The sequence below is a fragment of the Micropterus salmoides genome, unplaced genomic scaffold (assembly GCF_014851395.1).
Source record: "Micropterus salmoides isolate LMB-PRFRI ecotype aquatic unplaced genomic scaffold, ASM1485139v1 Ms_hic_scaffold_20, whole genome shotgun sequence".
NCBI lineage: Eukaryota > Metazoa > Chordata > Actinopteri > Centrarchiformes > Centrarchidae > Micropterus > Micropterus salmoides.
The window spans coordinates 17,168,877-17,195,147 of NW_024041151.1; the positions used below are offsets into that span (position 1 = coordinate 17,168,877).

A 26,271-nucleotide genomic window follows, 5' to 3' on the forward strand; every position below is an offset into this window, starting at 1 on the left:
ACTTAATTTTAATCTTTGCTGGGCACGAGGAAGCAGAGACAGTGAGATCAAACATCTTTAGGCGGGGTGCACAATGTAAGTCGTGATAATGTACGTTTTCAATGTTTATTGTCTGTTAGGAAAGTGTTTCTTTAAAGGATCGGACGTTTAGAGGAATTTAAAGTAACTGTTCATTTTGTTCCCTCTGTGAACCAGCAGGAGTCAGTGTTCAAACATGAACCATACTGCACATTGTGACATTCATAGTCAATACAGACTGATTTAAATGGCTGTCTAACTGTCTAAAATACATATTTATACATTTTCCATACCAACCTAATTCATGAGGATTGAGGGTTTATCCCAGCATGCACTGAGAAGAATGCAGGGGATCGACTCTGTACAGGCAGCCAGACACAAAGATCAAACACATTCAAGGTATTTTAGAGCATTCGATCCACGGAAGGACCGATGATGAAATCCATGCTGCCCTACTTAACATTCAGACTGGAGCTGCACAGAAACTAAATCCAACCATATGAACCCTATCAGCGCTCAGGTATCCTGTCCTCTCCAAGTGATTATTAGAGCAGAGGTATCATGTTTTCAGACCCAGAGAAAGATAGTTAAAGTTGTCTTTTAATGAAACCAACCAGGGTATTAAATGATTAAACATATTTTAAGTACCCAAGTCAGTCACTCAGAACTTTTTTGAAAACAGCTGATGCACTCTGGCAAGTGTCAACAAGGATCTGTTGTGGCCTGTTATCTCCAGTAAGTGGTTGTTGTGGCGTGAATGAACGCAGCGTGTCAGCTTTGTACAGAAGCCGTATTATCTGGGGGAGTGTTTTGTCTTAATCAAGGCCCCCTGTTGGTGTAACCACGCCCAATCAGCTGTTTCCTCAAGTTCAAGGAAGCCCCTGAGAAAACTTTCTCTCTCTTCTGTCCAGTCGCGCGGTGAACACTTGGGAGACGCCACTGCGTTTTGTTTTGGGGATTTCGTTTAATTTCTGCGCGCTGTTAATCCAGCAAGGAGTGGCGTCAGCATGTCCCTGGCGGATCAGCAGTGGTGTCCCACAAGCGTCCAGGTAACGGTACTCCAAGCCAGAGGCCTCAGGATAAAAGGGAAAAGCGGCACGAACGATGCGTACGCGGTCATGCAAGTGGGCAAGGAGAAGTATCAGACCTCGGTGGTGGAGAAGAGCGTGGCCCCGGTGTGGAGGGAGGAGGCCGCTTTCGACCTGCCGTCGCTGCAACAGGGAGGAGGAGGAGGCACGGAGCGCTCCACGCTGCATGTCCACGTCCTACATCGGGCCCTGGTGGGTCCAGACAAACTGCTTGGACAGGCTGTCATCAACCTGCTGCAGCTCAGTGAGGACAAAACCCGCAACAAGACCGAGTGAGTGCACACAGCAGCGAGCTGGAGGGTCATTTGAATGGAAGTAAAGGGCTTTACAATCAATTAATGTACACAAGATTTTTCCTAAATGTTTGTGGTAGCAACTCTCTCTCTCTCTCTCTCTCTCTCTCACACTCACACTCACACTCACACTCACTCTCTCTCACTCACACTCTCTCACACTCTCTCTCTCTCACTCACACTCACACTCACATACTCACACACCAGCCCAGTTTATCATCATAGAAGACGCAGAAAGTCGCATTTAAGAAGATGAAACATTGTTGTTTACATTTGACTTAATGATTTGTCAAAATAGTTGCTGGAAGATGTTCAAATGGACCAATACCGTTTAGGCCTTCAACAAACAAATTACATTGACTCTAATTTAAAGGAGGCATGCCTCATTGAGCTTGTCGCTCTGGTGGGATAACTCAGTTTCAAAAGCAATCATCCTGTTGAAGTTTCTTTGAGGGATTAAATGGCTGCAGCTGATCCTGAAGACAGACAAGAAAAAGTGTTGCTTATATTAAAACGTTTTTAGCCTTTAACAATAACCCACATAATCACAGATTTCTCCACATCTAGGCTACAGCTACTGCGTCTTGCAGATCTTTCTCCAGTCCTCAGAATACAAAACAGGTTTTTGGGCAGATGTTACTCTTAGCTTTTAGCAGCGTGTAAATGAGGAAATCGTGGGTGGCACAATGAGGTCTGAGCAACTTTGATTTCCATCTGTGCCACAGGGGAACTGCAGCAATGTGGTCTTCAAAAAACTTCATAATCCCTCTTCCCTAATAATTATAAACCATGTTTGTTTTTATCGGAACAATACAGTTATGCAGTTAGTGTAGCCATATGAATATTATCCTTAATATTTGAAAGGGCACTTGGGAAGTACACACACATAGAGCCATGCATCATGCATGAGTTTGACTTGTGATTGTTGCAGCTTAAGGGATTTGTTCCCTTGGGGGCGGCCTTTAAGGATGCCAATCACCATTATTCACTCAGGCGAAAGATGGTGAGTCAAAGGATTCACTCTTATACTGACTGAAGAGAGATTCCCCAAAGAAGACCCAAACCTCACCTCGCTATACCCAATGAAGCACACTTTAGTAACGATGCAACGATAAAACATCGAGCATCTCTTTAAATCCCCTTTACACTGACTGCATACACACCGAGCAAAGTAGTTTGTGTAATTCACTGAGGTGGTGACTGCCATATATCGTACAAAATATTCGCACCCATCTGCTAAAAATGGCAATGATCAGGTTTTACAGGGCTTGAGGGTATATATAGTGATTATACCTGCTCCTGTATAAAGAAAATATGCTGTTCACTTGGTCAAAGAAAAGGTTTAACATTTGAATGAAATTTGAGTTTGGGTTTGTCTGCTCCATTTGATGTCTCTGTTCATTGCGTGAATTGTAATGTAGTTCATACCGTGGCTCAATTTGATGTTGTGGTTCATTACAGCTGAAAGAGTACATCATTAAACAGTATTGATTTTCTGTCGTTCATACTATGGCAAATCTTTTTTTTTAAAGCTCAATGGTTTTTTTTGTAACTGCCACAGTGAAAAATCCACAGTGAAGTGAGATTTGAGAACCTGAAATGAGTTGTGATCATAATGCATTTGGTTATACATAACATTTCATACCGTTCTGCCTGCTTTTTGGGTTTGGCTAGTGTCAAACTCTCTCAGCATGCCAAGCTGAACTTCACCTGGCTGTATGCTCATTTTGGGCAATGTGTCATTTAAAAAAAATCTGATTGATTTCCCTTGAGTACTGTTGCAGAAATGTGCATGTTGATTAGGGTGCTACTCAAAAATAAAGTTTCTAATTTTCATCTTTCCACCCCCCCACCCAAATGTGTTAATGTGGCAAGAACTAAGTTGACAATTCTGATAATATTTACTGGTAGCTCAACACTGACAAAGTTTTTTTTTTTTTTTTTTTTTTTTTTTTTTTTTTTTTACAATATTCAACATCAAATTTAATTAATTTGCACATTGTGCACCCTGCCTAAATTAATAGTTAATAATCAACAGTGAAGTATCCACAAGTGCCCAGAGAATGAATGCATTGCAGCTTTAGCAACAGCTACATGTGTTTTCTTGTAGGCTAGTGCTCCAGTTCACAGAGTAGGTGCAGATTTCCATGATGTGGAAGAAGCACATGTAAACCAGATAGACCTTAATTACGGAAGTGTTGAAGTGGCTTAAGTGGGCTGCTTTGGCTCAGAGTAGAGCGTTCGTCCACTAACCGGAAGGTTGAGATCAGTTAGTGAAAGTGTGTGAATGAGTTAATTTCTGTTTCTGATGAGCAGTTGGGTCTCTGCTGATAGGTGGGTGAATGTGTTGTAGTGTAAGGTGTGGGAGTGGTCAAAGACTAGAAAGACACTATACATAACAGACCATTTACCATGTATGACACTGGGAGCAAAACAGAAAATGTTCAGACTGTAGATCACCGAACCTGGTGGAAAGCTCTGGGAGCCTGAACGTGTACGTCCCCACTGCACTCCAAGAAATAGAAGTGGCAGCTGCAAAAGAGACAGTCTCATTAAGTGACCTCTCTTGAAGTGACCTTCTGGTATGTGGTGCTGAAAATGAGAATAATTAAGTATAACATGACACACAGATGCGGCATTGTGGTGCAGTGGTTAGCATTGTCCCCTCACAGCAGGATCGAGGCCCAGGCCTGCCTTTTTTGGAGTCTCCCCATGTCTGTGTGGGTTCTCTTCATGTTCTCCTGCTTCCTCTCATAGTCCAAAGAGTTAACTATACCATTGATTGCTATAGTACTAACCCAAAAATATTATTCTGATTACGTAGTATTTAAACCAAATAATAACACAAATCAGAATATGAAAAAGAACAGTTAAATGATGTCAGTACTTACTCAAGGATTAAATTACTTTAGTAGAGAAATTTCGAATTAAATAACATTTCATCACGATAAAAGTACATATAAAAACATTGAGCTATCAGTAAATATGAATATACCTGAATAAAACTTTCCACAGTTACTATGCATCATAAAAGGAACAGAACGAGGGGGTGGAACATGTAAAATGTTTTTAAAAAATTCACCATTGCATCGAGTGGCACCCTAATGTTCATACATTCGTTGTATAAGGATTTCTTTCCCTGTAAATACATTTTTCATGCTTCAGCTGTAGAATAAATGCTCAGCTTGTTTTCTGTTGATCTTTCTGTAGTTCTCTGTGAGCGCAGTGGGTGAACCTTGCCTCTGAGATTGTAATCCAGCTTTAGCCTCACATTCCTGACTGTTTTTACCGATGAAAAACAAACAGTGATAGAAACAGCGACAGTCTAGCAAGGTCAGTTTTTCTGAGCAAGACCACTGTGCCTGTACTGACCCCCAAAAGACAAACATGTTCCACGAGCTGCCAGTACAAACGCTCTACTGTTTAAGGTACATTCAGTGAAGCAATTATTCAACCAAGTTAACTCCTTTTTTTTTTTTTTTTTTTTTGAACATGCGCAGCTTTTTAAAAGAAGGCACTACTGTTAGTTTTATTTAGAGAGCACAGGTGGAAAATAACAGAATATATAGAAATGACTTGAGTTACTGGATCATTGTAGATGTTTTTATAAAAGTCACTTTTAAGACATCTGCGGTTTACTTTTGTTTGATGTGATAAGTATTTGGTCAGTTGACGATTGTACAGTTGCATTTATTTGTTGGTTGTTGACTGGTGTTAGCTTTAAATTTTAAAGTGAAAGACCATAGAGGTTTTCATTTGCACATTTACTGTTGCTGTTGAGAAAGGTCGATTGCTACAAGCACCACAAAAGTCCATTGATAGCTGCTCTGGAGCTTTTGATTGTATCACATGAAAACTCCATATACTGAAGATGATCAAGTTATCATGGAAATGAAGATGTTCAAATTTCACTTTTAATGACTTCTCTTCCATGTTGGCTTAAAGGTTGTTTTGATTATTGATTAAATGGATCAATTCAATTTAAATAACTGTTTAAACTGTGAAATTTATGTTTAATATAATGGTGGGACAGAAAACAAGTTATATTTCTTTTTAAAAAAAAAAGTAATGTGTAGTTGTCATGGGTCTCTTTCAGAGCAGAGATTTTGACTTGTCATGGCAGGAAAAGCACAAGTGTTACTAACAACATCAATAATGGGTCTGTTCTATTTAAGTGTAGGAGTAAGTTGTGACAGCGAGCCAGCAGACACAATACCAGGACCCTGAAACTTAAGCAGCTAAAATGAATCCTGCCATTATTCATTTTATTGTTTATACCTGTGCTTTTCCTGCTGTGACGTGTAAATGTCTTCTGTGAATGTATCTATTTTCTAACTTAAACCCTGTCGACTACAAGGCCATTATAACCACCACATCGCTGAGCCTGTGCTGTGAATCACAGAAACAGAAAAACGGGACCCTAGTTGGTGAAAAAACATGAATTCCCCCTAGTGTGTGTGGGTGAATGTTGGCATGTGTTGTAAAGCGCTTTGAGTGGTCAGAAGTCTAGAAATGTGCTATATAAATGCATTTACCATTCATTTTGGCTTCTCCAACTCACAGATGTGGACTGATACACTAAGCCCCGGACAGTTCTGGTCTTTGGACCTTATCAGTTGTTACTCAGTCCTCTCTTCTCCCACTCTCACAGCTGTGTTCTGTGATAAGAACAGCTCCAGCCACTCTGGGCATTGTCTTATCAGTAATTCAGGCTTTACAAGGAAGGATGTGTGCGTGTGTGTGTGTGTGCAGAAAGTAGAATAAATGTACAAAATGTTGAGTCAGTCTTCTGATTCTGTCTGCACAGAAAAACAGCACAATTTGTACTCTTTACAGGGGTGTTAGTTTACTGATTTTAAGGACATAATTGTCATCCAGATATTGTTAAACTTTAATTCCTCCTCCTGCACACTGCTTACTACCCCAAGCAGTTAACGCCCAAACACTTTTGTAACTTCCCTTCTGTTTTAACTGAACTAGCTTACTTCTTCAATTTTTACTTGTTCATGTGGGATGTACTTGTTAGTGGCATGAGTCTGCATCAGAGAAGTACAGAGGTACAAAGGTTAGGCTTGTGATAGTAGACAATGCTATACTAATGCTGTATTTTATTATACTACACTATATGCAGTGCTGTATTGCAATTACAATTCCACTTATCAGAATGTCGGTGGTTCAATCCCCGGCTCTGCCAGTCTGCATCTTCAAATATCCTTCGGCACGTTACTGAACTCCAAATTGTGTGTGAATGTGTATTTCTGTTTCTGATTGCAGGGGCACCTTAAACCATCAGTGTATGAATGTGTGTGAAAGGGGTGAATGTGTTGAGTGGTCGAGTACAGGTACAGACCATTTACCATACTATGCCACTATACTGCTATTCAATATGCTAATATTGTAATAAACTATTGAATAGCACAGTATAGCATACCAATAATATACTATGTTATACTATTGTATCTTGCTAAATATTTATTACTTTTGTCTGTGTTTAATTACAGATTTACCAGAATCATTAATAAAAGGGAAAAACTAATTTGTGGAACAGTGTAACTTAAAGTGGCTTTAATCAATAGTTTTGAATTAATAATGGATTACATGACTACTTGTATGTGAAAGGGGTTGCTCATAGTTACACATCCAGAGAGTTAATACCAGACTCCAGTTCCTGTCAGCTCTACAAAACTTTATAGCATCATAATGTGAGTTTCAAAGGCCTCGGGAGTTTGTTGGCATGGAATTGTAGATGTTTGAACTATATATCATTTTGATAAGTATTTAAAAATGGATGAAGGTGAGCAAGGTCTCCCTTGAAGTGAAGCTGAAATGAGGGTGCAATATAAGTTAAGCGTATTCTGTGATATTATTGAAAGCTCCAGAAGAGCTATCAAGGTCAGGAATAGGCTTTGAAATTCAACGTTTGAGCGAAAATGGTTGCAAAGCGGATATAATCGATATGTTTACTTTAACAATGGATTACTGACTACATGTAATGTGTCGCTCATAATGATGAACACAGTCTGCAGTTCCCCATAACACTGCAGAGCTTTGTAACATCTTTCAGCTTGTTGTTTTGGATTTAAGACCTGCAATTTCACTGTTCTGGTTCATCGTTCCCGTTCTTAGCCACAGCAGACAGCTTTTTTTTCCTCACAATTACCATCTGTATGCTATAGCTATTGTGGATCATTTAGCAGCTGAAAAGCTATACATTTCCCTCAGTTGTGAGTGAAGACAAAAACCTCACCTGAAAGAGATGGTCAAAAAAACCCAATTCAAAGTGAATGCCAATGTTGCTCTGTGTCTGCTGGATGTATAAAGAACTGTGATATGATGTCAGTGTTGTGTATTAACTTGTTTGTTTCTGCTAAGTTCATAAGATCATCATCAAACTATTATAAAAAGGGATTGGATGAAATATTCTTTTTCATAACTTTGTACCACATAAATGTTTCACTTTGCATGGGAACATAACAGCTACAGAACACAGTCTACTTCTGCATGAAAAACACATGCATTTGCATCTGTCTAACAGTGTCCAACAGATAAATCATGAAGAAGTCTCACTGTGCAATACTTATAATGTCAAGGTCTGAAATTTGCAAATCACATGCCATTACTCAACAGCAGTAGGCAGAGGAGCTGTGATGGCAATCTCATCCATTTTGCAAATTCCAGGAAAAGGCCTTTCCCTCCTCCATTTGTTTGTGCCACACATCTGAAGCATTCTTGAGGAGGGGGAGGAGAAGGAGGAGGGTGGATCTCAACAACATATCTTATTCAGTACCTTTTAGAGAGGAAGGCAATGTATTCAGTTGGGTCTATATTACACATCAGTAGGACCTCAGAGAGAGGTTCTTTTTAAAATGAGGGGAGAAAAAGATTCTGTTTATGGCACATAAACACAAAACCACAGTGCTGTAAACTGCTTACTCACTTTTTCTGCTTTCTAAAACCAGTTGTTTTTTTTGTTTGTTTTGTCAAATCTGTGCATTTTGAAGGAAAGTTTCTTGTTTTACAATGTCAAGAACAGACAGTTCATGATGCAGCCAAACACAGAAATGCACGGCCCCTTCCTCATTTCCTCATTTCCCCTGGAATTCAGATTTCAGTTGGAGTTGTTTGTTCAGTGGTGAGTTGACCTCAGATTTCTGCCTGATAGGCACTTTTGATGCTGACTGGTCCTTTTCGTTGTTCTGTTAAATTTTTCCTAGACCCTTCTGTAAGTACTTGACCATAACACAGGTGCAGAAGCAGAACAAAATTGACAAAACCTGGTCTGAACGGAAATCTTACTGAGTCTGTTTAGGCATTTTTATGACAAGACTTAATTTTATGTTGCTAGTTTGAGGTTATAACCAGTGTTTATGTTAGGGTCCTTGACTGTAATCATGGTATTCTATTGTCTAGCTAGATCTAAATGTGTTGGTTAAACCAAGAACGAGGACATGTGCCCTTACTAGAAAGTTTGCTGACATCAACCAGTATAATACTTGTGAGGAGCAGAGACTAATGTTGTTGAGGGGGTTGACTGGTCTGTTGATTGTCTGCAGGGTTTGATATTGCCGAGTGTGACACGTCTCCAGGGCAAAGTGGGTCACGAGCTATTAGAGAGCCTGATAAGTATAAAGCTACGCTACAAGTCTGATCCTGATGTAGTACTTTTCATTTGGATTTCATCCGAGACATTAAAGGAAAAACGACATTTTCCTTCATGGTCAGTTTGCTGGTTGTGCTTAGATCCTCACAGACTTTCCAAAAACATTCAAGTTGCTGCTGAGTCACTCTCCATTTGCTACTAGATGAATCATAGTTTCCACAAGTAAACTAACGAGGACTAAACATACTGTAGTCTCTATGATTTCTTTAAACCATTCAGTAGCTGACATGATGAATAATGGTTTGTAGGGGAACAATGCTCCATTAATATAACTCTTTTCTGTGTGACACCTTGTTATTATAGACAATGTGTGAAGCATTGTATCTTAAACGTTAGTAAAGTAAATGTTAGACAGTGCACAGTAGACAATATTTAGATTTTCAGGAATGAACACTTGGACTTGGTAGGACTGGGTGAAGATTAATTCAGTGTTATTGTTTCTTTACTTTCTGTTGGTTTTTAAAAATTTTTTTTATCATGATATGCATAACAGTGAACCGCAGTTAATTATGGCATACATTAACCATACTGTTATGTGTACATGGATATCAGATAAAATATTCTTAGAGTGGTCATTTCAACCATACTGCTCAGCCCCAGGCCTAAAAACTGCATATGTAATGGGTGCTTCTCTGAGTTTCATATCACAAGGGTCTTATTATATTGTATAACAAGCCCACTCTGGTAAATATTCAGCAGTTATTAAAAGTAGCCATTCTTATTTTTAACAAACTTAGCAAGATTAGTTCACTATTTAATGTTCTTGGTATTGGCGACCTGTCCAGTGTGTACCCTGCCTTTCACTCGATGTCAGCTGGGATTGGCTCCAGCCCCCGCGACCCTGTTCGCAGGATAAGCGGTTGACGATGGATGGATGGATGTTCTTGGTGTTGACACATTTTTCAAATATAACGGTTCATATCAATTAATCTTGTAGACTAGTACTGTTTTTGAAAAATCTGTCATCATGAAAAAAACTGAACAATCCAATGCCAATGATACTTGTAATGATCTTCTGTCTAACAAAGAACACGGTCTTGGGACACTGTCACGTAAATATCTTTAGGTCAGTCCTTAACACTCTATAGTTATTAGTTATCAAAGACCTAATCTGCCAGTCCTGTAGAATGTAATGTATCCTGGATTGATAACACCATTGCCATGCCAAAAAATATAAACATTTATATTAATTAAAACAGCTATAATCAATATTTTTTTATAACGCTGTATCAAATGACAGCATGAAAACAATGTGACAACTTGCAGCTCCCGTCAGCTTTCTAGTGAGTTTAGGCTCATTGTTAGCTGTCCAAATCTCAACTTTACTGTTTTGGTTTCACTCTGGCCACCGTCATGGTGCCACTTATTGCAGTCAAAAAGCTTTAAAACCCACTCTACACTACCTGCTTAGCAGACTAACAAAGTTAGCAACTAGCTGGTATAGAATGTTATTTTCTAAAAGCTTTCCTTTTGAAATAATGTCAATATAATATTTAATAAGACATTTGGGGATGAAGTATCTGTTAATGTGCCTTTTGAAAAATATTATTCTAATAAGATGCCTGTCTTTAACAGATGGTTTAAGTTGCTGGACAAAACTAGCAAGGCAGACAAGGACAGAGGAGAGGTGCTTGTGGACATCCAGTTCCTAAGAAACAACATGACCGCCAGCATGTTTGACCTTTCTGCTGCCGGCAAATCGAAATCTCGCCTGGGAAAGTTCAAGGACAAGGTTCGTGGCAAGAAAAAGGAAACCGATGCTGCGTCTACCGGGATGGCATCCTTCAGTCAGGTTCTGACAGACAGCGAGGAGGAGGGTAATGGGGACGATGAGGTACCAGCGGGCAAGGACGAGAAAAAGAAGAAGCTCAAGATGAAGTCTTTGTTTTCTCCCAAGTCTAACCTGCAGAAGACCATGTCCCAGTCCATGTCTGTTCTACCTGCCAAGAACTCCTCACTGAGCGGCAGCCAGTCATCTGGTCTAAATGTGGATTCCTCTGAGGGTCAGAAGCAACAGTTTTTAATTCACTCTATCACCATTGTATGATCTATATTGTTTTGTCTCCTGGGTCTTTAAACGCATCTTATTTTTCCCATGTCCTTCCAGGTAAAAAGAAGTTCAAGTTCATGATACATAAACGCTCCGGCAGCTCAGACAGCAAAGAGTCCTCCTCTGGTCACCAAAAACATGGCGCTGCAGAACAGAGTAACTTGTGCATCAATGGCAGTCATGTATACTGCGAAGAGCCGCAGTCCCGGACCTCTCGCATCGGCTCAAACTTCAGTCTGACCAGTTCAGGCCATGGATCAATGGAAGACGTCCCTGAAAGCTCTCCTCCATCTGTTCATTCACTAAGGGCAGTGAGGCAATATTCACCCTGGACGGAGGAGGAGGAAGAGACGACTGAAGTAGAAAATATAGAAGAGGATGTTGGTGAACTAAGAAGGGAGGAAGAGGAGAGGATTGGGATGGAGGAGGAGAGGAGGACAAAAGAAGAGGAGAGGGTTAGGAAACAAGACGAAGAGCTTGAGAGGTTTACTGAGGAGAAGAAAAGACAAGAGGAAGAAAAAAGGGCTGAAGAAGAGAGAGTTAAAGGGGAGGAAGAGGAAAGGATTAGGAGGCAGGAAGAAGAGAGAACTCAGGCAGAGAGGAGGAGACAAGAGGAAGAGGAGAGGGTAAGGAGAGAAGAAGAACGTGAAAGATTAGCAGAGGAAAATGGGAGACTAGAGGAACAAGAAATGAGGAGAATTGAGGAAGAAGAGAAAAGGCTAAGAGAGGAAGGGGAAAGGCTCAGGATGGAGGAGGAAGCGAGGATGAGACAAGAAGAAGAGCATAAATTAGCAGAGGAAAAGAGGAGACTAGAGGAACAAGAAATGAGGAGAATTGAGGAAGAAGAGAAAAGGCTAAGAGAGGAAGGGGAAAGGCTCAGGATGGAGGAGGAAGCGAGGATGAGACAAGAAGAAGAGCATAAATTAGCAGAGGAAAAGAGGAGACTGGAGGAAAAAATTGAAGAAGAGAAAGTTAGACAGGAGGAAAGGGCACAGGAAGAGAGGAGACAAGAGGAGATGGTGAGAAGGCAAGAAAAAGAGCTTGAGGAAAAGAGGATATTAGAGGAACAAGAAAGGCAAAGGAAGGAAGAGGAAATAATTAAAGAGAAGGAAAGGAGACAAGAGGAAGAGAAGGCTAGGAGAGAAAGGGATGAATATGAGAGACTGGTAGAGGAAAAGAGGAAACTAGAGGAGGAAGAAAGTAAAAAGATTGAGGAAGAAGAGGAAAGGAGAAGGGTGGAGGAGGAGAAGAGGGCAAAAGAGGAGGAAGAGGAGAGGGTTAGGAGACAAGAAGAAGAGCGTGAGAAGTTGGCCGAGCAAAAGAGGATACTAGAAGAACAAGAAAGGAGGAGAATTGAGGACGAGGAAAAAAGGCAAAGGGCAGAAAGGATTAGTAAAGAAGAGGAGAGGATTAGGAGACAAGAAAAAGAAGAGGTTGAGAGGTTGGCTGAGGAAGAGAGAAGACGAGAGGAAGAGGAGAGGGTTAGGAAGGAAAATGAAGAAATGGAGAGATTAGCAGAGGAGAAGAGGAGACTAGAGGAACAAGAAATGAAGCGTACTGAGGAAGAGGAGAGGGCTAGGAGGGAGGAGAAAGCTGAAAGGGAGAGTAAAGAAGAGCAGGCCAGGAAGCTGGAGAAAGAGAAGTTTGTAGGAGAGAAGAGGAGGGAAAATGAAACCAAACACAAAGCTGCAGAGATGAAATCTAAAGTGGCCATGGAGAGTCCTGCAGACGTCACTTCTACTAATCCATTCGATGAAAATTTGATTTCAAATAATCCCTTTGAGGAGATTCACAGCTCACCTGCTGGACCCGACAGCAGCACAGCAAAAGTCCCAACTGTCCGACAAAGGTTAGTTCAAGCCATCTTACACCTCATGGATCACAAACACTGCGTACATACATGTTTAAATCCAAAATGGTAGAAGAAAAAACATTAGAAGTAGCCTTCCCTTGTTGTATTATTGTGTAAAAAAATAAATTAAAAATAAAACATCATGAAAATGTAACTTTAATTTAAAGTGTCACACCTCCTCACCACTATGCTACGCTTTATTCTCCAAACCTTTTTGGGCCTTACCTTCATGTTGGAACACGAAGCTGTTTCCTGTTTCAGTATATGCAGTCAATCGAGACTTTACGAGAAACATAACCATAAAGATTTATAAAACATTACAACCCGCTTTTCAGGGACTGATGGTGGTGCTCGATATATCAGCAAAGTTATTACACTTCCTCCTGATGGAGCCATAGATGTGTTTATCAAATTCCATGGCTATCCATCCATGAATTGTCTATTGAAGCTCACACTCCTCGCTCTGTGAGCATTCTCAAAATTAACATGGGAAAAAAAGACTCCCCAGAAACTTTCACACCTTTTAAAACCGGTTTAAAATACACCTGTGGGAAATAGTGAAGGTTGTGGGTGTTAAACTAGATGGAGTTAACCTGCCCTAGTTATCAGGAACAGAACTGGACCATGAACAGAATTGCAAAGGAGGTAGTGAAACAAAATTTGAATGCCTGATGAAAATGATATAAAGTCAGAGTCATCAACATGACAGACATGCCATTGACAGAGTGTTATCTGAATATAGTTTATCTTCTACAGTATTTCAGTCGGTCACGACATAGCTACAGTTCTTCTCTGCACTTCTCTTTTAAATGCAACCTAAAGCTGACACAAAATGTCATAAAAATGGCAACGCTTGTATCCGTGTGTTAGAGTCGGTACGAGCGTGCAGATGCATGCACGTTATGTCTCTCTTTTTCAACTAAGGTTGGGGGCTCGTTGCATAGTCTTAGCTCTTTTTATAGCAGGTGCCAGATGAACAGGGAGTGAAAATGACATGAAACAATGGATAATTACTCATTACTCAGTGAGTGATGCTGAAGGTGGATAGTAATTGCAGATCTCAGGATGTGATTTGCTCGGTTAATTAATTAATTAATTGATCTTCCTACATTATATTGTATTTACTATGCACTGCTTTTTCATATGAAGAAAATAAAAAAAATACATACTGTGTTCTCCTTTTTTGTTTTATTTTGCAACACAAGGTTTTACACAATATTCTAATATCTTCCTCTTCAACATCCTTGATGACTTGTTTTAGATGGTTTTTCAATGCCAGTGAAGCACTTCTTAGATCTGAATTTATTTTCAAACCTTATTAGAGTATCTTGTCCTCCCTATAAGACTCCATTTAATGATTGAGTATAAGCTTAAATGTCATGCAGTCTGTGTCTCATTTCCAGGTGTCAATCTGCCGAGTCATCAGTGGGAAGCAAAACCGTTTCCACTGATGAAAAGGATCTTATTAGTTCTCAACGTGAAAAGCGGCCGGCTCCTCAGCCTCCAGGAAGGAATCAAGCTGAGAGGGAGAGTCAGAAGGAGCAGGACGGGACTACACCACATCTGGCAAAAATTAACAAGCACAGTAAAGGCAAAGATGTCAAAACCATCAGCGTTCTCCCTCAGCGCTCAGTGCAAATTATCGCTCCTGTGAGTAGGTCTCCCACAGAAACAAAGAACACCCAGAGCTTGCCGCAAAGTAGTACCACTGAAGGAACAACAAATGTAGCCAAACACAGTAAGCGTCCTGCACCATCTAGACCTCGTTCTGTGGAAGAAGGGCCGTCATCTGAACCCAAAACAGCCCTGTCATCTGACGGCAAAATTTTCCATGAATGTGGCTCAGAGGCAAAACAACAGACAACTGTTTATGGCTTAAATCCATTTGAAGATGATGAAGATGACAATGAGCTCACAGCCAATGATGATACCACAACCTCTGGTAAAACTGGTTCAGTACAAGAGCCTCCGGCTGTTTCACAAGGAGCCGATAAAGGCGCCGCCTCTCAAACAAAAATAAAATCCTCAAAAGTGGCCCGTGCTCCCCCACTTCCTACAACGAAAGCCGCCACTTCGAGCACTTTAATCAGCCAAAACACTGAAGAAAGCCAGGCAGAAACAGGCGTAATGGTACCTGATAACAGGATAACCGACGCATGTGTCCCTGAGTCTATCAGTCCTTTGCATGTACAAGAGTCCCCGTCTGCTGGAGAGGAGGCAAGCGGGAAGAAGGGGGGGCCTCCTACAGGTTCACGCAGGTGAAACAGTCCAGTTCCTTAACAGAATATTTATCACTCATCCTTCTGGTCATTTATTATAAATCACACTCACCACTAGCTCCTGACATCATGCCTTAAGATCTTCCATAATAAGAAAAAGATGCATCATGCCGCGCAGTCTTTTATGATTCATCTTTCATCATTCATACTCGTTCATTATTGATCTCTGCTTGTATTATTTATTGTGTTGTATGATTAGGTTGGTGTGGGCAAATGCTTATAGTCTTAATACAAATAATATTCTGTTTAACTAGTGATTAACTAGGTTGCTCTTTGATTTTATAGAAAAATTATACATCATGCAAACGGCTTTATAACTGAGTCAAACTTACACACCACCACTCATTTCCTTTCACTCCCATCCAGCTAGTACCTAAATCTGTTTTTCTTTCGTTGCAGGCTTCAACCTGTAAAACCCCTTAATCCTTTGGAACAGCAGTCTGTCTCAGTTGTTGGAGGGGAAAAAGATAACAAATCCACAGGAATCCTTTGTGGTGATCAGCAGAACACAAAGGTATCTTTTCCTTTTTCTTTTTTTCTTTTTAAACAAATCATTTATGGTGGTCAAAGGATCTTCTGTCTTGGTTATCAAAATAAGTTAACCAAGGAGTGAGTATGTATGTATGTATGTATGTAAACTGCTTGTTTGTCTGGTTCATCAAATACCATCAACATTTGAATCTTCCATTTTCAGATTTGTGTCTTATTTGGGTTTAACATAAATGTTCTTCATGTTGTCTCCATGTCCACTCTCACAGGCAAATGACACCGGGCCGAAAGGGCCGTACTCCCAGCTGACTCAGGAGGAACTCATCTCTCTGGTGCTTAAACAGAAAAAGCAGCTCTCAGAGAGAGACAAAAAGATATCAGAGCTGGAGCAGTACATTGACAACTTGCTTGTGCGTGTCATAGAAGAGCAACCGAGTATTCTCATGTCCATGAACTCTCTGAAGAAATCTGCCTAGGTGGATTCACAGCTGACACTTTGTTCCCACCCAGTAATCTGGCAATCCCACAACAGAAGTGTCACCTTGAGATACGTGGATTATATTATGAAATGTAACTGTAGTAAGGGTTTAGATTTACAATGTTTGAACAGTATAGAACTCAAGTTCAACATATTGGCAAATAAATAATGATGAAGATTGACATATTTTGTAAAAGATCTTTCAGCTAAGAGTCTTTCAATTGGGGATGATGTCTACTTGCAATCAAAGATGTTAATGCGTACAAAGATATTTTTTATGTTTTTGTCACTTTTCCTACAGTATGTACATGTGTGACATTGAAAAAACTCTTGTGTATTTGTTATGACTATTTCCATGTTGAGCATACATTTCTTTACAGAAATTACTTTGATAAATGTTGCATGTTGCCTATGTGACAGACTGTATTTAATGGTGGTAAAAACAAAACACAACTGTCTGTTTTTCCAGAGACTGTTAGCTTTCTGTCCTCTGGAGATATCTCCAGTATGAAGAAAAGCCTTATTTTACTGTCAACACTATGCACTAGTCATGTAGATAAGATTTTTTTCTCTTGTAGGCCTACTGAATGTCAAAGTTTACATGATTCTACTAAACCCCAAAAGGCACTTTACTCCGCTTATGCTATTAACATGATGTAGCCTACACTGAATCACTGCACTGTACTGAGGTTACTGCATTATGCTTTTAAAATATGCAAAATAAAATGCATTCCTTTCTTGTTCTGACAAACGCACATAACTCTGTGTAGTTTTTTTTTTCTATGGCAATCATTTGGATTTCTTAATAATTTGTGCATTTTGGGATTCCCTGCATTTAATTGTTTTTACCTTTTCTGGCCTTTTTTCAAATGGACTACAAATTTACTTATTTGCAATTTTAACAGTTCCTAATATCTACCAAAGTCATTATCAATGGAGAGTCTCCTGTATTTACTAATATCGGATTTCATCTCTTCAAAAAGGAAAGTAAGACATGATGAAAGAAGAAGACATGTTTAATTTCCAACAGCCATATTCCCATTTCTAGTTTTATTATCGGTGAGGATAACTCATAGACTGGATATAAAAAAAGGGACTGCTGTGGAAATGGCCGTTTTTGTTAGGACCAAGCGGAACCTTTGCCATTACAAAGGTTGTATCCGCCCGGAAACATTTCACTCGCCCCCGTCCGACTAGAGAAAATAACGTTCATTGGTCGTTGAACCGCTGATCACAGTTTCTCAGTGCGGGCGTGGAGTCCGTCACTGTGCTGCAGGTGCACGGATTATTTTAACACCAGTTTTATGTTGTTCTCTGCAGTCGGCTGTCCGCACGTGGCGGCAGTGTAGTTGGAAGATGTCTGCGGGTTTGAGATGCCCGGGCTGCGGGTCCTCAAACATTGTGGACGATGATCTGTACGCCCAGACACAGCTGGTGTGTGTGGACTGCGGATATGTGGTGGCCGAGGGAACTCTGGCCGATGACCCAGTCGGGGGTTCAGGTACGAACCGGAGTGATAATGAGACCTGATTCGAGACACTCATTGAGTCAAGACACAGTCACAGTAGTGAAGAGGACACAATTCAAGAACATTCACTTCCGTCACTTCTGACCCTGATAAATGTTTCACCGTTTTAATTCTACTTAATTCTCTGCCTTATTTTAGTGTTTACTTTTTGAATCTGCACACCTTACTTTATATTATGTCAATTACCCATTTAAATTATATCAAGACTTAAAGTTAATGCAGTTAAGAATGTGGCTGCTTTGAGTGACAGGTGGTTGCCTTCTCAGGTCTTTAGCTTCTTGTTACACAGTCTATGATTGTAATAGCATTTTGTACCTCAAGCGGTGATAGTCTCATCCCTCTAAGTCTAATAAATAAACTAAATTCTCAAAATGTCAACATAAGAAATATTCTTACACCTATTTCTCTCTTTCACCAAACTAATTGTTTGTCTGGTTTGGTGGAAACAAACCCTTAATTCACGGAGTTTGATGTGAAAATATTCTGACTCTACACACTGCCCAGGCGGAGGCTGCTTGCTGAGCCTGATTCTATTGCGCGCTCGCCTGGCTCCAGTTCTGGTGTCCAATCAGGACTCAGTCAGCTAATAGGGCCGCTAAGTCATCTGCACGGCTAATGGAGCTAACTAGATGTTATGACCTGATATGTGATATGCTGCCCCCTATTTGTTTGGAATATGAATTTGACAGGTGGAGTCTTAATTCTTACACATTGTCCCTTTAAGCCCCAAAGGACTATATCAAAATCTATACGACAAACTTTAAAGTTTAAGATCGCCCGCCATTATTGACCTGAAAAACATCGGATGACCGTTTATACACAGATATCTTCCATAAATATTAGAGTACTGCCCGACCAGCACTTAAATGTTTGAGGCTTGTACTAATGTTGATATTGGGAGTTTATCTCACACCCCATATTTCCTGTCTCTCTCTATAAAAGTTGTCAAATAAGACAAATGCCTAAATATAATAAATGATCCACCCCCTCCAAAAAGCACCATATAACAACTATTAGCAAATATTATAAATAGTATATTTTAAACATACCAGTAAACACAGAAGAATCTAATGTTCTTGATGAAGATTTGTTTGTTTTTTAATTGTGACAAAGATGCATATCAAACAGGACAGTTTAGAAGTCAACTTGTCAGTGCTGGGGTGGTGATGGTGCATAGATAACATGCTTGCCTATGATGTGGGAGACCAGGGTTCAATTCCCATTGTAAGCCATCCGCCAGCTATTGTGTCCCTGAGCAAGACCATTAACACCTAGTTGCTCCAGAGGCGTGCGACCTCTGACATAAATAGCAATTATAAGCTGCTTTGGATAAAAGCGTCAGCTAAATGAATAAATGTAATGCTCTCAGGTTTGTCTCTCTGATGGACAAACTATGTAATGGAGACATGTTTTTAAATTATCTCTAACCTGCAGCAGTTTTGCATTTGTGTACTGCAATATCTTGTTAGTTACCAGCTGACATTTACACAGATACTGAAATATACTGCAATTAGCCAATGTTGGCTGATTCATCGAGCGCTACTAGGGAAAGCTTAATCCAATTTGTTACACAGATTATATTGTTCCTAAAAGGTAACTCAGAAACAGAGTGGTTTGTACAGTGGCTGGTCCTGCAGTGCAGCCAGAACCAACATTGAATCGCTTTTAGCGCTAACTACCATAAAGACTGTTATAACGGCAAAGAAGATTTTACCACAACAGCCTTGAAAGAGACAAGTTTGCTCTGAAGGACACACATGAGGATTTTAGGAAAATTTGGTCCCTCTTCATTGCTTTTTTGGAAGTCCATATCGATTGAAATGACAACTCTCATTCTTCGACAGCTACTAGAGGATCAGTCTAAAGTGGCTACTAGATAGTTTGGTTTTTTTCTCCTGAATTTGTTTTTGAGTTTGTCAGTTTGGACTATTTTGTTTTACTGTATTCACTTTTTTTTGTGTTGACAATACAGCTGCACCACTTGTGGAACAACAGAGCAGCAAAGAAATGATGCAAACATCATTTCTCCGGGGTGGTGATGGAGCAGTGGATAAGACACATGCCTTTGGTGTGAGAGACCTGGGTTCGAATCCACTGTGACACGCCAATGTGTCCTTGAGCAAGACACTTAATCCCTAGTTGCTCCAGAGGTGTGCGACCTCTGACATAAATAGCAATTGTAAGTCGCTTTGGATAAAAGCGTCAGCAAAATCAATAAATGTAAATGTTCTACGTAATTAGCGCCATAAACAAATCCCTTTCACTTAGATTTTTTTTGGGAGGTAAAGGCAGACATTTTCAGACAAATCTCAAAATGTGTTCATTTGGCTGACTAAGGGGCTCTGGCAAAAAGTAGCTGTGGACCCCCATTCACCTCCCTGTTAATGGTAAGTTGATTAAACGCATTTATTCAGGAATTTGAGCCATTTAAATTTTGAGGAGGGTCCAGTTGCAGACTGTAGACCAGGGGTGCTGCTTGAGCCTCCAGTTAAACCCCCTAAACCTACAATAGATCAACAGAGGACCGTGACGTCCCCACTGGATCTAGGTCATTAGAAAATGAAAACCTTATTGCTAATGCAGTGACTCCTTGTTAATGTGGCAGTAGCTCAGTCTGTTGGGCCGAAGGTGTCTGAGCAAGACCCTGAACCCCTAACTGCTCCTTGGGCGTATTGGCTGCCCTGTGCTCCTAATTAAGATGGGTTAAATGCGGAGAATTAATTTAGCATGCGTACTGTATGGAAATGGACAATAAAAGATTATTATTATTATTAGTGTTTTTGTATAAAGTTTATTTTTTATTGCTGGTTTCCTTGAACTACTTTACTATGCTTATGTGCAGAACGTATTGACCCTACTTGGTTTGAGGTAGGCGATAGCTAATCATAACAGACTCTACTGCGAGGGGGCGTGGCTTGAGGTGCTATAGTCTGCAGCCGTACCTTATTGTAAATTTTGACCAAGCGCCCTCTAAAAGACTGGTAATAATGGAGGGCATGCCTTGAGGTTCTGTAATGTTGCATATTTCTAAAAAATATGCAATTACTCAAATTACCACAAGGCAAATGACACTTGAATATGGCCCTTTTAAGAGCCCTGAGGGTTTGGAGTCACTTTGCCTGGTAGGTAATCCAGCTCTGGGTCAAAAGATTCAGAAGAAAACCTACTCTGCTCTCTTGAAATAGCATAAAGTTGTCTACTGCTCCATATAATGCAACAATAACCATCTGAAATAAGCAGTTTTACAGCAACAAAGTGGAGAAACACATACCTACTGTGAGTCCCTAACATGATCACACTCACTAGCTGGCCAGGTCAATCAGTGTCACAACCTTTCTCTAGACATGGTGTACCCTTATCTGCTGTGTTTTTTTTTTAAAAAAGTGTGAAAAACATAATGAAGCAGTGTAATTGTTTTACTTTTTTATTTTGAACTGGCAACATTTAGATGACACTAATAATACTGAAGACACTGTTATCCCATTCGCTACACTCAAAAAGTATTTCTATATTGAGAAATAGCATGGTAATAGGTGCATTTACTCAGTGTTTGTATCACTGCTAATCCCAACCTTCTAACACTTTTTTTACCTTTAGATTTTAGATTTTGCCTTTACTCTGTGCTTCTTACAGATGTCAGCTACAGCCGAACCACAGCTGTGGCCAAAAAGCCGTGTATGAACCTGATTAAAGGTGAGATCTTCTCTCCTAGGGGAGCTTGTGCTTGTTACAGATACTATAACACAGCAGCTCTTCTATATATAGTTGATTCTGTCGCTCTCACTCGCACATGCTCACACATCTTTATTTCTCTACAGGTCTGCAGCGTGTGAAAGCCATATGTCGGAGTCTCCGGGTCCACAGTGAGATCGAGAACCTCTCTCAGAACTATTTCAACCAGGCCTATCAGCATGAAAGTTTCCTCAAAGTGAGCCTCCAGAAGAAAGAAGTTCTCGCTGGTTGCTGTGTGCTTGTAAGCTGCAGACTGCTCAATTGGCCCATTACCACAGGAACCATCAGCTGCCTGCTGGATGCCGACCCGATGGTGGTGGGAGCCATTTATCAAGAGATGGTCAAGATTCTCCACATTGAAGCTCCGACCGTCAACATTACTGATGTCATGGAGGCCCACTGTCAGGAGTAAGTGAAGAGCAGTGGTCTGAGTGTTTGTTAAAGTGTCACTCTTCACTGGAGAAACCTTATCGGCAATGTGATGGTTAACTAGGCCGATCAGAAAGACTTATTTATATTTTAGAACAACAGATGAATAACTGCTAATTCTGACTAATCCATCCATCAGTGCCATTCTTGTCTTCCTGTTAAACAAATGAGTCTCATTTTATAGAAGTAGGACCCAGGCCTATGATAACTTGCCTTTGATTCTCAAAGACAGGGCTATTAAGCTTGTATTTTCAAATGTTCACAAGTGGACAGCGATGATTCTTATTTAGTTAGGTGTTTGTTTGTTTTTAGAAATGTTGAATTCTCTTTTGCCTGACTGGACTTTAGTGGAGCTACTCTGAGTTGAGCCCAGATCCAAATCAATCTAATTGGAGTAATTTACAGTTAAGTATGTCTATTTGGAAAGCTCCCAGGCAGAATTGAAAACCAACAGTGCTCTAAATCATGCGTTTGAAAAAGTGCTTTAAATGATACATTCCAGCCTAGGGGGATCAAGATTTTATATTTACTAAGGATGTTGTTCTTTCTGTCAGGTACAAAATAAGTTCACTTCACGTTCCTGAAGAATTGGCTGAGAACTCCAAGGACTTGACCAAACGGGCCGTTGCCCTGGTGGAGCTGGCAGCAGATGCCTGGATTGTGACTGGCCGTAAACCCATCCCCATCATGATGGCAGCAATATTCTTGGGCTGGCAGTCTTTGAAACCCAACAAGCAGCGCCTGAAATTCTCCCTGGACAAATTCTGTCAGATTGCCAAGGTCAATAAGCACAAGCCTGCTTTGAAGAGAATAACTGAGATAAAGGAGGTGCTGTGTAAGCTAGGTAAGGAGATTCCCTGGCTCAGGGAAGCAGTGACGCCGGATAACGTTGTTCTGCAGGTGGAGGATATTCTACAGCACAGGTACACCCTGCTAAGGAGGGCTCAGAGGACCCACGAGGACGCTCTGCTGGTAGAGTGTCAGGAAAGCTGTGTGGACTCTGAGGAGACTGCTCCCTCCCATATCTCTGAGCCTGTAGAGCAGACTCCAAATGCATCCTCTGTGGAACAATGTGAAACGAATGCTGAACAGGCCCAGCAACCAGGAGATAAAGATGTTAATCCATTCACAGTACCTGAGCTGCACAGTAACACTCAGGAGAGCCAAGATCCAGCACCAAACTGGGGGAAGAGAGTGCTGTTTGCTCCTCCGTGCGTGATTCATGCTAAGAGAAGGAGACTGGAGCAGCCTGAGCTCAAAGATGTAACTGGTGATGAGGAAATCTCTGACAGTGAAATTGAGTCATACATTCGCACTCCTCAAGAAATTCGAGACTTTGCTCTGACACAGAAGATACTGTCCTTGTCTGAGTGTGAGAAATCATGACCACTAATGTATTGATGAAGATGCTACTACCTTATGTAGTTTATCCAGTAATAGATTGTATCGTTGTTTTGCTGCTACTTGATTTACTTACTAAAAAAGTTGTGTTGAAGTGGTTAATAAATAATTATCATGTAGAAGTTTCTGGACACATCACAAGATGTGCACAGTGAAAAATGAAGTGTGAGGATTCCCACTAAAACTGTTTTTAAAAAAAAAAAAAAAAGGAAATACAAGAATAAATTGTTTGCACACCATCCACATCACCACCCCTGATGAAAAGCATCTACCTTGGTTACAATTTGGTTTTGCACATTTGGACCAACTTTTCTTGTTTTTTCACGGGAGACATTTTGACATGTCACAGCAAGGATAGCACATGTTTGAATAATAAAATTAATCATGACCGAATTCCACTCAGCTGTTTTGGTTTCAAGGTCCCAGTATTATGCATGCTGTCGTACTGTCATGGCTTACTGCGACAATTGAATAGAACTAATCCGTCGTCAATGTTATCAGGAACACCTGTGTGTTCCTACCATAATCAAAAACGTCTGTTATGCCAAGCCTCCAATGTAGCCTTTATTGTATTACCAATGAGAAGTTTTGCCTAAGAGAGTATGTAAGGTATGATTTCTGCATTATAAATTCAATGTAAGTGGCAGCCTGAATAACAGGTTTGACTGATTACACTGTGAAAATCTAAACTAAACATGCTTCTATGGCACAGCACATATTGTAAAAGTAACTATGGAGTGCCAGATTTATGTCAGCCCTCTGTAGTGCTGATCTGTTTTGAAATATGACCTAGGATACGAGATTGCATAATTAAATAAATCATATATATATTACACATTACACATTTCTTAGGTAGCCCCTTCTTTTCATCATCACAAAGACTGGCGACGTATACCGGTTCTGAAGTGGAACAACCATCAGTCACCTCCTCTACATGGATGACATCAAGCTGTATGCCAGAAATGAGCGAGACATCGACTCACTGATCCACACTACCAGGATCTACAGCAACGGCACTGGAATGTCGTTCGGACTGGACAAGTGTGGTCGCATTGTATCAAAAAGAGGGAAGAAGATCAGAACTGAGGGGATTGAACTACCAGAAGGCCACATTGCAGATGTTCAGGACAGCTACAAATACCTTGGGGTGCCGCAGGCTAACGGAAACCATGAGGAGGCAGCAAGGAAGTTTGCCACAGCAAAATACCTACAGAGAGTAAGGCAGGTCCTGAAAAGTCTAGGCACTAATTATGGCTGCACAAGAACAGGCACTCAGTACAAGATCAATAGAAGCTGGGGTCTACCACACCTGGCAGGACCCCAGCTGCAGACTGTGCAAGGATGCCCCTGAGACAATACAGCACATAACAACAGCAGGGTGTAAGATGCAGGCAGGAAGTGCATACATGGAACGCCATAACCAGGTAGCTGGCATAGTGTACAGGAACATCTGCCATGAGTATGGGCTGGAAGTCCCAAGGTCAAAATGGAAGACACCTCCTATGGCAGTTGAGAATGACCGAGCTAAGATCCTGTGGGACTTCAAGATCCAGACTGAGAAACTGGTGATGCCTAACCAACCAGACATCGTGTTGATCGACAAACAGCAGAAGAAGGCTGCAGTGATAGATGTGGCAATCCCAAGCGACAGCAACATCAAGAAGAAGGAACACGAGAAGCTTGAGAAATACCAAGGGCTGAAAGAGGAGCTAGAAAAGATGTGGAAAGTAACAGCAACAGTGGTGCCAGTGTTAATCGGAGCACTGGGGGCTGTGACCCCCAAACTGGGGCCATCATGCAGTTACATTGATCTGAATTCAACCTCTACTTTTTATTTTTTTTTTATTCACAATTTTCCACGGTGTATTTTTAGTACAAGCTGTGGCTCAAGTGATACATGTCACATTACTAATCATATACATAATTTACATTGTTTGGTGATAATAATGAGAGACAGTGTGCCGTATACAGTGTGCACCCAAATCCATTCAGTCACTGAGTCCTTTCATCCAAGAACATGGTGATGGAGAAAAGAGCAAAAATAAAGGCACACATCTTTTACTTAGATGTACATACACCACCTGCAGGAAAGGGATAAAGATGCATACAGAAGACAGTGTAATAATGTGACATGTCAGCTACCACACAAACTAAACAATAGAGCTGGAATGAAGACAGTGAAAGTAACCAACCAGCCAGTTATCACTCCTTGACAACACATGGTTAAATTGTGTTGATAACGTGACTCATTTATGCCATGTCAAGCACATTTTGTACAAAATCTCTAGAAGCAATAGAAACAAAAGAAATCAGAGTACACAGATAGCAACACAGAACCAAGCCCCACACTAAAATGGTTTAATTTATACAGCGATTATACAGTGCTGTCAGAAATCAATTGATGTTAAGGTGCATATTCATCAACTACAGGCTTTAAGAAAATTAAAGCCCAGGGGAACAAGTTCATAAATTAAATTTATTCCACATGGCTCCAAGAAGGAACACCACACGAGGATTATGATGACCTTTTCCAAACACAATTTGAACTGACGGTCTCATTTTCTCTTCATATCAAATATATATTATGCACCACTCATATGTAGCTTTTCGTAGGTCATTGGATTTTTATCCTCATTCATTTGTTAAAAGAAACCTGACACCTGTAAGATCGCCTCTATATCAAAAGGCCAATATCTTATTACAAACATTATAACATATTATAAGACATTTTCATTATTTCACACAGGTGTCAGATGTGCACCATATGTACAATATACTACATTAAATATTTCAGATACATTAATCTCTACACTTTCCTCTAACTTTATCAATGCTGAATTAGCTTTGAAGAGTGAAATTTGTAGTAAACATTTATCTTTTTGCCTGGCTGGTAGTCCATGCTCCAGTGATGGCCCAGAAACAGGCAAAGTCAGTCGTTCATCTGTCCATCCAACACTTTGTTCCGGAGAAAGAT

The 26,271-nt window shown here is 40.5% G+C and overlaps 2 protein-coding genes across 2 annotated transcripts; both read left to right on the top strand.

Annotated features, from left to right (window-relative positions):
• The first annotated feature begins 779 nt into the window (after positions 1 to 779).
• On the top strand, positions 780 to 16,962 carry LOC119914060 (calponin homology domain-containing protein DDB_G0272472-like). The gene is made up of 6 exons (XM_038733047.1): positions 780 to 1,378; positions 10,635 to 11,062; positions 11,167 to 12,958; positions 14,365 to 15,219; positions 15,640 to 15,754; positions 15,999 to 16,962. Exons 1-6 carry the CDS (start codon positions 1,026 to 1,028, stop codon positions 16,203 to 16,205), a joined length of 3,750 nt encoding a protein of 1,249 aa, XP_038588975.1. The 5' UTR covers positions 780 to 1,025; the 3' UTR covers positions 16,206 to 16,962.
• A 454-nt stretch (positions 16,963 to 17,416) lies between these two features.
• Positions 17,417 to 23,506, top strand: brf2 (BRF2 RNA polymerase III transcription initiation factor subunit). Its single transcript, XM_038734133.1, has 4 exons — positions 17,417 to 17,708; positions 21,369 to 21,428; positions 21,554 to 21,875; positions 22,451 to 23,506. Exons 1-4 carry the CDS (start codon positions 17,564 to 17,566, stop codon positions 23,280 to 23,282), a joined length of 1,359 nt encoding a protein of 452 aa, XP_038590061.1. The 5' UTR covers positions 17,417 to 17,563; the 3' UTR covers positions 23,283 to 23,506.
• Positions 23,507 to 26,271: the final 2,765 nt, after the last annotated feature.